Source organism: Megalobrama amblycephala, linkage group LG14 (assembly GCF_018812025.1).
Source record: "Megalobrama amblycephala isolate DHTTF-2021 linkage group LG14, ASM1881202v1, whole genome shotgun sequence".
NCBI classification, from domain to species: Eukaryota; Metazoa; Chordata; class Actinopteri; order Cypriniformes; family Xenocyprididae; genus Megalobrama; species Megalobrama amblycephala.
This window is the reverse complement of record NC_063057.1, coordinates 1,579,454-1,594,040: the sequence shown is the minus strand read 5'-3', so window position 1 is coordinate 1,594,040 and position 14,587 is coordinate 1,579,454. Positions and strand designations below refer to the sequence as shown.

At 39.1% G+C, this 14,587-nt stretch overlaps 1 protein-coding gene across 6 annotated transcripts; it reads right to left on the bottom strand.

Moving 5' to 3' along the window:
* Positions 1–332: 332 nt before the first annotated feature.
* On the bottom strand, positions 333–12,550 carry LOC125245537 (leiomodin-2-like). 6 transcript variants are annotated; one of them, XM_048156167.1, is made up of 10 exons: positions 12,231–12,549; positions 12,086–12,141; positions 11,865–11,996; positions 11,611–11,769; positions 10,128–10,373; positions 9,861–10,032; positions 9,212–9,773; positions 6,976–7,129; positions 6,748–6,897; positions 333–753 (listed from the first exon to the last, which is right to left on the bottom strand). In XM_048156167.1, exons 1-10 carry the CDS (start codon positions 12,332–12,334, stop codon positions 740–742), a joined length of 1,749 nt encoding a protein of 582 aa, XP_048012124.1. In that variant the 5' UTR covers positions 12,335–12,549; the 3' UTR covers positions 333–739. The 6 variants fall into 6 exon arrangements, with proteins under 6 accessions (XP_048012124.1, XP_048012120.1, XP_048012125.1 ...); XM_048156165.1 differs by lacking the exon at positions 333–753 and adding an exon at positions 5,348–5,663 and having other exon boundaries at positions 12,231–12,550; XM_048156166.1 differs by lacking the exon at positions 333–753 and having other exon boundaries at positions 6,631–6,897.
* Positions 12,551–14,587: the final 2,037 nt, after the last annotated feature.

Here is a 14,587-nt window from a genome sequence, read left to right as displayed (position 1 = left end):
GAAGTTGATTAAGACCTTAATCATTCTTCTGTGGAAAAATGTATGTGCCTTTCAGAGACGTTCCTTTGCTGCTGTTCCTGCCACTGCTGCTAAAAACATTTCTCTGTTCACGGTGAACAGCTGCAGAGTGGATTTAGTCCAGGGGAACTTTTCCAAAATACACAAACATAACAGAGTCCGGATTAAGAGACTCTGATATTCATACAACTAATGCTCTCCCATTCAAGCAAAGTCATTTTGGCCCTGCGTTTGCTTATGAAAGGCTAATCTTCTGACCTTTGCAACTGTTTTGGTAACACACATACTGTATGGCAGAAATAAGGACGCTCTCATTATTTTAATTGATTGTTTAATTGAAGATTTTTAAACCAAGTCAGATATTTACATTTATACAGGCATAATGTTAAAAATTATTAGTCGATTTTTCATTTTAAAAACAACAAAGTATAACAACAGCAGAAACGACCACTACTACTAATAGTAATAAAAAATGAATACAGTGCAAATATCCAGGTCATTCTCAATACTGAAAACCCTGTTATTTTAAACATTAAATATGACCCTGTTGTGATCAAGTTTACAGAATTTGTACCATTGAAACCTTCTAATGCAAACTCACCAAACACCTGAAATGATCAGAATTGTTCGGTGTGATTCTGAGAAAAGCAGTTTCTGTATTCGCAGATGATGCTCAGGAGGTCTTTCCTGTTCTGTCTTATAGCCTGGTTACCGAAGATACTTAGGAACTTCCACCTGCGAAGAATTAAAAGGTCAGATCCCTCCATTTTTTTCTAGTTTAACTAAATTTATTCACAGCACATTTGGATTACCGTGACTTTATATATTATATGCAATCAATAATAAAACCAAGCCAAGCTTGCTATTTTTGTTTACTTATATAATAGTATTATTATTAATAATTAAACTCCTGTCAACTCAAACAGTTTTCATTTTCCACAGCACCAAGGCATCTGCCTTATCGAGACGGGCAAAATGCTTTCTATTCATAGCAGCAGTAAGTGTGAGGAATTTGTGGGGTCAGGATGCCTTATCTGAGGATAACACTGAATTTTCCACTGCGGCATGAGCTGAAGCTACGGTTGAGTTTTATGTATTTCACCACATCTATTCTTCTGTCATGGTCAGGGCTGTAACCACATAGACACTGAGGGGGACACAAGTCCCCCCAATAATTAAAAATAGCCAAATTGTCCCCCTCAATGTTTAATATTCTTGATGTTGCTCTGCTGCACTCCTCCATTACGCACCGTTCTGTTTGATGACCCTAAACCTAGGATGACAAAAGGTTTTAAAGTTACATTTTTAGGCTGGTCTGCCTCAGTAGTTTAACAGCGCTCATCAAAATAATTGAGATGGCCAATCAGATGAGTTGTAAGTAGCTAAACATTTACTATTTGACAACTGTTTTATGATAGAAATGTTCAATGACTGACAGTAATATACAGTGATGCAAACTACTCAACTTTTATTATGAAATTTCACCATTTTGAATTGAAAATATCCAATTATCATATGACGAGACAAGGAACGTGTTTTCAACATATATGAATAAGAATGAAAAATAAGAACTTTTTACCGTTCTTCTGTCTTTTTCCTTATTCCCTTAAATCCCATTTAATAATTTATATCTTTAAAAAAAAAAAAAAAAAAAATTAAAATAAAATTGGTACCCCCAATGTTCAAGACATGGTTACAGCCATGGTCATGGTGGCCATAGTCTTTAAAGGGTTAGTTCACCCAAAAATGAAATTTATCATTAATTACTCGACATTCGTTCATCTTCAGAACAAAAATTAAGATATTTTTGATAAAAATCCGATGGCTCAGTGAGGCCTGCATTGACAGCAAGATAATTAACACATTCAGATGCCCAGAAAGCTACTATGTGACTTTGGCAGTTTGATTCACGCTCCGAACCACTGATTCGAAACAAAAGATTCGTAAAGCTTCGAAGCTTCATGAAGCAGTGTTTTGAAATCGCCTATCACTAGATATTGTTGAATAAAGTCGTTATTTTGGGGGTTTTTTGGTGCACAAAAAGTATTCTCGTTGCTTCATAACATTAACACTAGTCACATGAACTGTTTTAAATATGTCTTTAGTAGCTTTCTGGGCATTGAAAGTGTCAATTTTGTTGCTGTCAATTGAGGCCTCACTGAGCCATTGGATTTTATCAAAAATATCTGAATTTGTGTCTTACGGTCAATGACATAATGACATAAATGTCATTATTGGGTGAACTAACCCTGAACTGAACTAAACAATGCATCTAATATAGACTGGATTGCGACACACCATCTGTTATAAACAGGTGTGGCAACAACGAGAGGTATGCTCACAAGAGTTATTTGGTCTTAAAGGGAGCACTTTTTTAAATAAGAACATTGTATTTGGCATTACTAACTGTATGGAGTTTTACAAATCAGGCATTTGAGGTTCTATTTCAGGTAGGATGCTGCCTAAGAAGACTGTAGACAGCAAGAAAGCTCACTAGGTTTTGGGAGATACTCACTCACTTTTCTGAGATTTTTGATGCTACTGCCTCTGATGGCGTCCATGAGTTGATCGTGAGCGCAGCGTAGAGGTGTGGACGGTCTGGAGTTCTCTCTATCATTGATGGGTCTCAGTGCATTCTTCAGTTCCTTTAATATGCTGTTAGTCTCTGCTTGCTTTGCAGCCCCTTTTTTGCCCTTTTTGGACCTGGATTTGGTGGACCCGTGCTGCTGTTTCTTGGAGGTCTCCTCTTGCCGTTTGATGACCTCTGCAATCATTCTGGAGGGAGCCTTCTTTTCTTGGATGGAGGCTTTGGATGGAGGAGGAGGTGGTGGTGGTGGAGGAGGAGGTGGTGGTGGAGGAGGAGCAGGGGGAGCGTTCTTCTTTGCCATGTCAATGTGTGGTAGCTTTGGAGATGACCATGGTGAACTCCGAGGTGAGCCGTAAGGAGAAGAGTTGGTCGTGCCCTTCTGAAGAGCAGCCGTTCTTGGGTTTGTGGGTGTCGCTGCACCTCCTTGCTGCTGACGCAGCTCCTGCATTCTCTTCTGTCTTTGGAGGTCTTGGTTGCGGGTGAGAATGGTCGTCATGCTTATACGAGGGCCTGGAAGGTCGAACTGGTACCCCAACTTCAACACTGTGGTATTCTCCCTCAGTAACTTCACAATCTCCATTTCCACCTGACCTCCACAAATGTGCCGTTGGTTGTGAAATCGCATTTCCGTAAGAGTACTGTTTCGGGTGAGGGCTTGTACCAGTGCCAGGATACCTCTCCCTGTAATAAAGTTGGACTCAATGTTGAGATTTGTGATGTTGCCGTTTTCTCTCAGCATCTTGGCAATGGCAAAAGCCACCTGGTCATCTGCATGTGTGTTGGCAAGACTAAAGAAACGTACATGCGTGTTTGAACGTAAGGCCTCTGCAAATCGGATAAGAGTGTCTTGGGAGATATTGTCAATGTTGTTGAGGTTGACTTCGGTGGTATCTGGGTCATTGTTGAGGATCTTTTCCAGAACCTCATCCACCACAGTGGGGTTTCCTGACATGCGACTGGGCTCCTGAATTTGGACCTTTGGTTCGCCCATCAGTGGAGAGTGTCGTCTTACAGGCTCTGCCATTCTGTGATTGGACTGAGGGTTGGTAGACCAACACTGCTGAGGTTGAGTAGTACAATCTAGTGACTCTGCCATTTTAGGACTGTTGTCTTCATTTTCTTCTTCCTCCACCTCTTCCTCGTCTTCGTCTTCTTCTTCTTCTTCTTCTTCCACCTCCTCCTCTTCTTCTGTCACTGGTTCATCCAGTTCACTTTCCTCTTCTTCCTGCTCCTCTTCTTCAACGTCCTGATATTTCTGTGCACCTTTCTCATTTTCTTCAACCTCGTCTTTTTCATCCCCAGATTCTTCAGTGTCACTCTCAGTTAAACATTCTTCCTCTTCTCTGCCATCTTCATCTTTCTGGAATTGATAAAGTCATTGTTAGAAAAGCACTGGTGCTGTTATCGATCCTGGTGCTGTTATGAGATCTGGTGTCCCTGACGCATGGTGTCCCTTCACCCTTTAAATCATACCTTTTCCTGGATTATGACGGTATGTACATTATTTGCTTATTTTATAAAATGTTAGCCAAATGGCAACTGCTATTCAAGAATTCAGCTGTTTTAACCCCAACTCTCTCAGAATTTTTTTTTTCAAAAGTTTGTCACTTTGTACCATAATATAGTACATATTACTACCTTAAAGGGTTAGTTCAACCAAAAATGATCCCATGATTTACTAACCCTCAAGCCATCCTAGGTGTATATGACTATCTTCTTTCAGACGAACACAATCACACAATTTTTTTATAATGGTAGTGAATGGGACTTGAGATTTTGAAGTCCAATAAAGTGCATCCATCCAACATAAAAGTAATCCACATGGCTTCAGGGGGTTAATAAAGGCCTTCTGAAGTGAAGTGATGAAAAATATCCATATCACTGTTTTTCGGCAACGTCCGTACGCGAGTCTAGTTCCGTCGGAAGAGTGACCTCTGACCCTACGCACGATGTATTGATGAACGCAGAAGCACAGAATGTCATGAATTAGAAGTCTAAAATTAGAATTTTTAAAGAGAAATGTTGCAAGATTTCGATATAAGAGAAGAGAAGCTTGAGTTTGTTGCCCAGCCCTATTTGTTTAAACCTCAAGGTTACGCTACTCTTACTTCCTATGTCATACATAGCGTCAGAAGTTACTTTTGTTGTAACTCATTTTGTGTACTTCAAAATTTCGAGCCCCATTCACCACCAGATTAAGGCTTAGAAGAGTCAGGATATTTTTAAATGTAACTACAATCGTGTTTGTCCGGAAAAAAGACAGTCACGTACACCTACGATGGCTTGAGGGTGAGTAAATCATGGGATAATTTTCATTTTTGGATGACCTATCCCTTTAAGCGTGCATTTTACTACTCTAAGGTACCATTATGTACACTTTAGGGATAAATAAGGTACAAATTTGTATCTTTGAGGGTACTTCCCCAGTGTTTGAGGTTGTAGATCACTAACCTGTCTAGGGCTTGTGGAGCCGATCCTCTCCTCCTCCAACAGTTTTCTCGTCTCATTTTCCCAGTATTTCATCAGAGCTTCCCTGCTGAATGTTCCAGTGGGAGTCTTAGCCGTCTGATCTCTCTGTCGCAGTCCGATGGGAAGATTGTCGTCTGGGTCAATATCAGCCAACTCCTTCTCCAGCTCCTGGAGTTCTTCAGCAGTCAACGAGGCCAACAACTCATCTTCATCCAAATCCTCGTACTTACTCAGTTCCCGACGGTAGCCAAATGTACTCATGGCCTCTTGGTAGTCTGCTCAAAGTCTGAAAGATTTTGTCTCAGTTTTGGTACATCAGATCTTTCGAGTGGTCTGGGATGAGTGGTGCAAGCGAGAGTTGGCGCTCATCTACTGTGGTGGGCAGCTGGAGGGGTCTTAAGAGGAGGATCAGAGAGACGTGGTACAAAGCCCCAGCCCATGATGATGTTGCTTTTTTGGGAGGCAGGAGTCAATCAGACAGAGCTGCAAAAAGCATGTGAGCTCACATCATGGCCACGGCGAGGCCTGTCAGTAAACGCTGACTGCATTGTTCATGTCCAAAATAAGCAGACGGACTCTGAGGAGATGGCTTAGAGAGAAATGGTAATGTCCTTATAATAGCAAGCCGTTTTTACCAGCAGTGTGGTAAATACTTGAGTTTGAAACACTTAAATGAGTGAAACCCATTCTGAATGGCTCTGTACGTATTTACTGGTGCATTCAATGAAATTATAATTACGGTTTGTATCACTGCACAGAACTTAAGTGGCAAAATTAGGCTAAATTTGAAAATTTAAAGCTACAATTTACTGCTTTTGACATTAAGAGTATCCTCGGTTTAGAATTGGACTACCCAGAATACTCTCAAGTACTTTTAGTTTTTTCATATGTGCCAAAAATAAGCTAAAGTAACACGTCACAGGCTAATAGTGAAGGGCAGATTATCCCAAGAACTGTTATCAGCCTGGCATGAACCATTGTGAGGATTTAAAAAATCCTCTTCTCTCGTAGCCTTTTACTGGTTTTGTCTCGCTTTTGATGTCATAATCAGGATTAAAATTTGCTTTATTATTGCATTCATCGAAGCATACGTCATACTACCAAATCCTCAGCTTGCCTAAAAAGTAGTGAATCTGAAGAGAGGCTAAAGGTTAATATGGTGTAGATATGAATGGATTTCAAAGGCCATAAGCTGTCAGGTCAGGCCTGTGCCTGAGTGTGAATGCTCAGATAAGCTGTTTGTTGTCCCATAGGATCCAAACAACCAGGAGAGGCTAGATCTGTGTTTATGACAGGAACACAGTGTCCGCTGCATCTCCGAAGCCACCGACTGCCGTTGACAGCGCAGGAATGTTGTTGCTCTGATAACAAGGGCCTCTAGCAACACCAGATTCAGCAAATCCTCAGTGTTGTTGGATTAGGGCCAGGATGAATGTTGGTGAATATTGAAATGTATGCCAAATTGTTATGGTTTAAAAGATAATGCCATTTTTAGCATGCAACTATCATGTCCAGGTCAAATTTCACTCCGAAACAAGCTCAAAAACAGAGGTGCATGATATATGAAAAATGATATAATCACAATGATATTGTTTGGAAACAAACCAATAAATAAAACAAATTGGAATAAAATACATATAGATGCATATATATCTAGTGTTCATCCATTCTACCATAGACATCATGTTCTTTGTAGAGCAGGAAGTTCTTCAGTGCCGGGGGGAAAGGAACAGTGCTCATGAACTCTGGGTCATTCAGTCTTCTCAGTGTCATATGTCTCCTGATAACCAACCTGGCCTGGTGTTTCAGAGGCTGTGGGTTCCCTAGCACCAAACAGACATTAAGAAATGGTTATTTTTTGTGTTTCATATAGGTTTGAATGGTGAACAGAAGTGTCTTACTGAGGATGTCACAGATGTTGGGCCACTCCTCCTGTCTCTCCAGAATGTGTTGAAGTTTGGAGCAGATGTGCACGTGACTCACGTAATCCAGGAGAGTTTGCACCACCCTCCCGGCCAAGTGTGCCATCCATGACACGCTAATGAACTCGCAAAACTTGAAAACACAGAACAGAGTGCATAATTAGGCCACATATAAATATAGAAATGGAATTTTTTGGGGAGAATTCACTAAGGATGAATTGCGACCTCTTGTGGCAGTGATCAAATCTCTCTCTCTTTTTTTTTTTTTTAGTAACAGTGCAACATTAATTGCAACAATGCAATCTATAATAAACAGGTACGCACAGGTAGTGCCTGGTTAAGCTGTTTTTTAGGTGGTTAGTGAATGTTGAAGTGGCGCAACTATTTAGCGATTCCACCCCATTCATTTCTAGACCCCAAATATGATGCTTACGGTCACTTTGTTCAGATTGCTCTTGATATGACTTCACCGAGGCCCTGTTTCCACCTGGTATTAAGATGTGTTTTGGTTAATCGGATAACAAGTAAATGAGGGAAACATGCCCATTTACACCTGATATTCTAATCCATCTCTTTTGGCCACTTTCAACCTCTTCTGTCCTGATTTCTTCGAGGGGAGGGTCTATGGGTGGGTAAATGTAAGGGCTTTTTCAGATCTTTCGATCTATTGGATGAAATAAGCTCCAAAATTTACATATGATGGAAAAACATATGGAAAGCAGCAGCTTTTGTTTCTGCTCTGACTGCTGAACCGAGACCGGCCAAACGCTGTGAGTGTGTGTTAGAAATCAGGAATGGTGAGAGAACATTATGCTTGGTACATTTTTCATCTTCAAAACCAAACTTGTGCCGAGTCCCACACATGACATGCAGGAAAAAATAGTAGGCTAAATTGTGCACACACTTTACTAAGTCGTTCCCTCGATTTATAAATCGTGCACACAATTTAACAACTCAAGGGCACGAAATAGTAAATCATGCACACAATTTAGTAAATTGAGGGTACGACTTAGTAAAGCTTGCAGACGATTTACTTTTTTTTCCCCTTCATGTCATGTGCAGGGCTCTGTAAACTTGGTTTAGCGTGTTTCCCAAAATGTTTAAGCATTAGGTCAGTAGGAGGTCTTCGAACCAAGTGTGCCGCACAAATCCTGAAAAGTGAAGCCAAAACATTTTGATCGTCCCCCCGGTGGCTGGTCCCAGTATAGGTCATAAACCCCTCCCTCTCCATGTAATCTTATGGGACGTGAGACAAACTAAACAATCAAATTACACAAAATTTTTCCAAAGATGGTTTCTGTCATTTTATGTAGTTCTTATCACGCTGATGTAGGTTCAAGTGTTTGTGGGGGTTTTTTTTTGTTTTTTTTAATAAGTTTGATTTCAGTTAGTTATTTGATGCTATAAAAACGGGAGTGCAACGTCATGATTGGCAGCTTCTCTGAGTGAAGTAGTCACTGAAGCACCAACTGACTTTTTTCTGGATTTTCGGGAAGAGATTGGCGCTTTAACTTTAATTTCTACATTTCCATAGCTGTCTATTTCACACCAACATAATGAGTTGTTCCGCAGTCAATGGTATTAACCGATTCTGCAGAAATATAGACGAGGCCTTAATACCGCACCACCACTTCTTGCTCACTTCTGCGCAAACTCTGGTCCCAAATCAGCGCAAGATTGTTCACTTCACTTTTCTACAATGGAAGAGAATGGAAGTGTGTCATCCATCTTTTTTTACGGCCTATGGTTCGAACACATTCAGCCACACGAGCATTTAGCAATCCGGTCAAATGTGTTTTCAACTACTAGTGGAAGTGGTCTAAAGTGGACAAGCTCAAAACTTTTTAGACCCAGTTTACACCTGTATTTAGCGTTGTCCTCTTGTGATTCGATCGACCAAAATAATACTTCTTAATGCTTGGTGTAAATAGGGCCTAAGAATGAATTGTGACTTATTGTTGCACAATAAAATGCACATTATTTTTTAAAGTAACAGTGCAACATTAATTGCAACAATGCTTTATGAACCTAATTTATGCAGATATAAGGTGTTTTAAATGTTCATGGTGCGCACTATACTAGCACAGGTAGTGCCTGGTTAAGCTGGTTTTCAGCTGGTTAGTGAATAAGACGCAGGTTTTGGTGCATGCTGAAGTGGTGCAATTGTTTAGTGAATGCACCCCATTGGTTTCTAAACCCCAAATATGATGCTTACGGTCACTTTGTTTGGATTGCTCTTGATCTGGTGTGACTGGCTATGAACCTCTGTCCATGTGTATGTCGATACAGGCTTGTCATGATAACACTCGAAGCAGCTTTCTGCAAGGTAACCATTGTTAAGGAGCAGACGCAGCATCATTTCATCTTTGAGGCAGTATTGCAGCGCTGTAGGAAATACAGTGTCACTGATGACAGAGAAGGTGCAGTTGACGTTCGCCCCATAGGCGAGAAGCAGCCGCACCAACTCGTGTTTCCCAGCTCTGACTGCCACCAGGAGGCAGCGCAGAGGGTCCAGGTCCGGATTTGCACCTGCTTTCAGAAGTATCTCGGTGCAGGTGACGTCTCCATTGCAGATGGCGAAGTACAGCGGGGTCTTCCTCATGTCACCGTACTTTTCGGAAATATGGCAGCCCAAGATTGGGTTGACGTCAAAGCCTTTTTCAATGAGCAGCTCGAGGCAGTCAGCATGACCTCCGTCTGCTGCAGAATGAACCGGACTCATACCGGACAGACGAATGGCCCTCTTAGTGGTGATGGGAATGAAGGTCCTCAAAGCCCTGTCAGATTAACGAGAGACACACATTGATTTTATCATGACAAAGATGTTGGTGTAGTGTGGTAAGATTGATTTGGCATGCTCTCACAGGTAGTGCCCTTCATAGGCTGCACGGTGAATTGGCAGTTGAGAGCAAAAACTGGCTACATTAGGATTGGCACCATGTTGTAGGAGTAAATTAATACAGTCCAGGTTCCCAGAGCCTGCAGCATCATATAATGCACTGTCTCCATTTGTAGCTTGTGCAGTGGCATCGCCCCCTAGAGGTGAAAGCAAATGCATTCATGCATTTTGGGGGAATCAACTTCTTTTTTTTTTTTTAATTTATTATTATCTTAACTTTAACTTTACTTACCATGTTCGATAAGTATTTCCAGTATATCCGGATGGCCGTATTCTGCAGCGATGCCCAACGGTGTGACCCCGTGCCCGTCACGCCCCATCACCTTCCCCCCGTGTTTCAGCAACAGCATCAGGATGTCCGCGCATCCCACCTTAGCAGCCTCATGGGTGGCCGTCCACTTCTTCAAACACACCTGCTCCATGTTGGCACCTCCCATTATAAGTGCATGAACCATATCATAAGAGTTTGACCTCACGGCTGCAAAGGGAAACTTGGGATTATGATCCTGATGCCTAGTTTAAGAACTAATGCAAAAGCAGAAACAGTGTTTTGTTATGCCACATTTTCAATATGCTTGTACAAAACCACAATACACTTACTTGCACAAGCCAGTGAGACTAATGTGAAGACTAGTTCATCTTATCCTATTATTTATATGTTATGTATGTGATATGTTAGGATAATGTGTAATGCAGGGAGTGAACCATTTGTCAAAGATCTGGGTTACATTTCATCCCAAATATGTGTGTGTGTGTATATATATATATATAGTGTGTGTGTACTTTTAAAATATTTATTGATACAATATTTATTGATTTATTAATATTTTAGGAACATTTATATTTTTGCATTGACATTATATATAATTGTATGACATTATGCATTATATATAACTGACATATGCATATATTTGTGTGTGTATATATTATGTATGTATAGATATGTGTGTAAATGTTTGTATATATATGTATATATATATATGTGTGTGTGTGTGTGTGTGTGTGTGTGTGTGTGTGTGTATGCATTTATATTTATTAATATGTTTATTGATTTATTTTATAACATTTATATTTTTTGCATTGACATTATATATAATTGTATGACATTATACATTATACATAATTGACATAATATATGCATATATATGTATATATGTGTGTGTATATATATATATATATACATAATGCATTTGTAATATTAATTGATTTATTTAATATTTTAGAATTTTTTATATATTACATTATATTTTTATAATATTTATATATTACATTATATAAATGTAATATATAATTTTACATTATATATTATAGATATTATATATGCATATAGATGTAAGTGTATATTGTGTGTATATAATGTATGCATTTATAATATTTATTGATCTATTGAATTATTTAATATATTTGTAATATTTTTTTCATTGACATTGTAATATTTATTGCATTTGCATTGATTACTTTTTATGCATTAACAATTTTTGAGCTAATTAAACATTACAGTTACTTGTAAATAATGAAAATGTTTACAATGCAAAAAATAGTAATATTATTAATAGTAATAATATTAAATAAATTAAAATTATTTAATTTCTTCACCTGGTGAAGTGACATTGTAACCGATTTTTAATTAATTTAGTCTTAAAAATGATATCTGCTTAATTGCTTGTAAGAGACCAGACTTATTTGACGTCTCTTTTGTGTTGTTTTGCTGTTACCCAGGAGAAGTGGAGTCTCATTCTTGCTGTTCATGTTGTGTGGAGATGCTCCGTGTTGGAGAAGAACCTTCACATTCTCCACATGTCCTGCTTGAGAAGCCAGAGTCAGAGCAGTGTCTCCATCGGCCGTCATCTCCTCCATGCTCAGCTCATAGGATGCTGTCCAGGACAAAAGATGCCCAGTAACACTGCCTTATTAGCTAATAGTCACTCATTTGTTTGTACTTTAACACAGACACATTGCGTCTGCTCACCCAGCAGGACGAGATCCAGCACACGGGCATCTGGCTGGACAGACGCTCTGTGCATCGGAAGCCAACCTCTGCTGTCTCTTTCTTTATAGGCATCGCTGTACTTGTGCAGTCTCCTTAGTGCAAACACATCACCTGGATAATATTACAGCACATGCGGAATATCAAGGAATTGCCTAATCAGAGCATTGATATTTAGATAAAAGTGCTCAGTAATGACTTACCTTGATTTATAGCAGATAAAATCTTCAGGTTTTCATCACTGGCTGTTTCTAAAGTGCTAAACGAGGCAATGAAATGTGTGAGAGTAAAACAATTATGTTTGAAAAAATAAATACTGAGCATTGAAGATGTTTGTGCATGCTGTACCTTAGCGGTTCATTCAAAACGGAGAAACTGCAGGTGTCTTGGAGGCTCATTTGAATAGCGATCTCAATGAGCTGATCTTCATCTATTTGTTCCATGTAGTCCATTGTGTTTCAGAGGTCACAAGGATGTACACACAAACAAAACTCAAATCCCAAAGAGAACTTCAGTCATGCAGATGGATTATAAAACTTGCACTAATTCTACTTTCTTTTTGGTGTAACTCTGTCCTGAAAGTTTTTGATAACCTATCAGAAGAAATGTCATGCACGCAGCGCAGCAAAACACAGACTGAGTTTGTTTTTGCATGTCCTGAAGGATATATTTAGTCCTGACCCGCTTCCTCTAGACACTTTGAGAATGCGGGTCGCTCTGACATTAGGCAAGAGGGTTTGAGTTCCCTCACGTGGAGCGGCCCACAAACACACACACTGTTTAGTTTGCTTTCTTAAAGCTTAAACAGGACATAATAGATATTAAAAACTGCTGATATAAATACACATTCTGAATGAGTGTTTCATGACGTTTAGCTTTAAAGGATTAGTCCACTTTTAAATAAACTTTTCCTGATAATTTATTCACCCCCATGTCATCCAAGATGTTCATGTCTTTCTTTCTTCAGTCGAAAAGAAATTAAGGTTTTTGATGAAAACATGCCAGGATTATTCTCCTTATCCATGGGTTTCATGTGACGTCACTGTATTCTATCGCCGCCATATTTGTGACCGGTCAGAGCTGCGCGCTCTGTTTAAGTCTATGGTGACAGCAGCTACAACTACCAGAGGAAGGCCAACGAAAAGCTCTCAGAAGGTTCACAACAAATTTACAATATGTCTGGGATATGTGGTGCTGTTAGCCGTTTCAGCAGTCGTCAGAACTTCAAATTTATTTGATCCCAAAGGAGTTAGATCGGCGGAATTATTGGCTTCATTCAGAAAGGACCACACCACTGGCAGCCAAACAGCAATGCACAACATTAATAACTGCTGGGACTGTCATTTACATAACATTATAATTGTATACAATATTGTATTAAAATATTGTGAATTCTAGTTGCTGTGTTTCGGCGTGTTATTACAGGATGAACAAATTAACGACACGAGCTGACTACATTACTTAGTTCAAGTACATGCGTGCATGATTTTGTGCAAATATAAGTTATAATATTATTTTTATTTTGTATTAATATCTGGATTATTTTATATAGGATGTGTTCCGTTGAGTTAATTAACTTTGTTTACGGGTTTTTATTCTCTTCAGCTTCAGCGTGCGCAGCTCAAACAGCAGTGATTAAGTCATTAAAATGTTTACAGTAATATTAAAACTTTCATATTTTTTTTTTTAAATATTATGCATTATTTTTAATAACTAGCTCTTATATTGTTCTCGTATTATATTCAGCAACACGTGGTTTGATTAATAAGGATCACGAACAATAACAGATTTTTTTCTCAAATCATCTAATTTTGATAGTATTATTTGAGCTGCACGCGCTGAATGAACATCCGTAAAATGAAGCGCTTTAAGTTAATTAACTCAACGGAACACATCCTATATAGGGTAATTCATACATATACAAGATAGACATAAAATTACAACTTATATTTGCACAAAATCATGCACGCATGTACTTGAACTAAGTAATGTAGTCAGCTCGTGTCGTTAATTTGTTCATCCTGTAATAACACGCCGAAACACAGCAACTAGAATTCACAATATTTTAATACAATATTGTATACAATTATAATGTTATGTAAATGACAGTCCCAGCAGTTATTAATGTTGTGCATTGCTGTTTGGCTGCCAGTGGTATGGTCCTTTCTGAATGAAGCCAATAATTCTGCCGATCTAACTCCTTTGGGATCAAATAAATTTGAAGTTCTGACGACTGCTGAAACGGCTAACAGCACCACATATCCCAGACATATTGTAAATTTGTTGTGAACCTTCTGAGAGTGTTTCATTGGCCTTCCTCTGGTAGTTGTAGCTGCTGTCACCATAGACTTAAACAGAGCGCACAGCTCTGACCGGTCACAAATATGGCGGCGGGCATAGCAGAAGTGACGTCTTTGAAACCCATGGATAGTGGACTTCAATGGGCACCAAACAGTTGAAGGTCAAAATTAGTTTCACTGCAGCTTCAAATTGTTTTACACAATCCCAGATGAGAAATAAGGGTCTTATCTAGTGAAACCATCGCTCATTTTCTGAAAAAAATTGAAAATTGTATACATTTTAATCATAAATGCTCATCTTCAACTAGCTCTCTTCTTCTTCTCTATTAGAATTCCAGCAGTGTAGATGCTGATAAGCGTAATACTGCCCTCCACAGGTCAAAGTTTAAATTAATTTTTATATGC

Bases quoted from the DNA above. Each gene is read 5' to 3' on its own strand.
- LOC125245537 (XM_048156163.1), bottom strand. From the start codon at position 5,335: ATGAGTACATTTGGCTACCGTCGGGAACTGAGTAAGTACGAGGATTTG. The intron at 3,966-5,056 runs GTTAGTGATCTA...TATCAATTCCAG, and splicing joins GCTCCACAAGCCCTAGACAG to AAAGATGAAGATGGCAGAGA. The intron at 1,292-2,533 runs GTGAGTATCTCC...TTGTCATCCTAG, and splicing joins CAAAAATCTCAGAAAAGTGA to GTTTAGGGTCATCAAACAGA.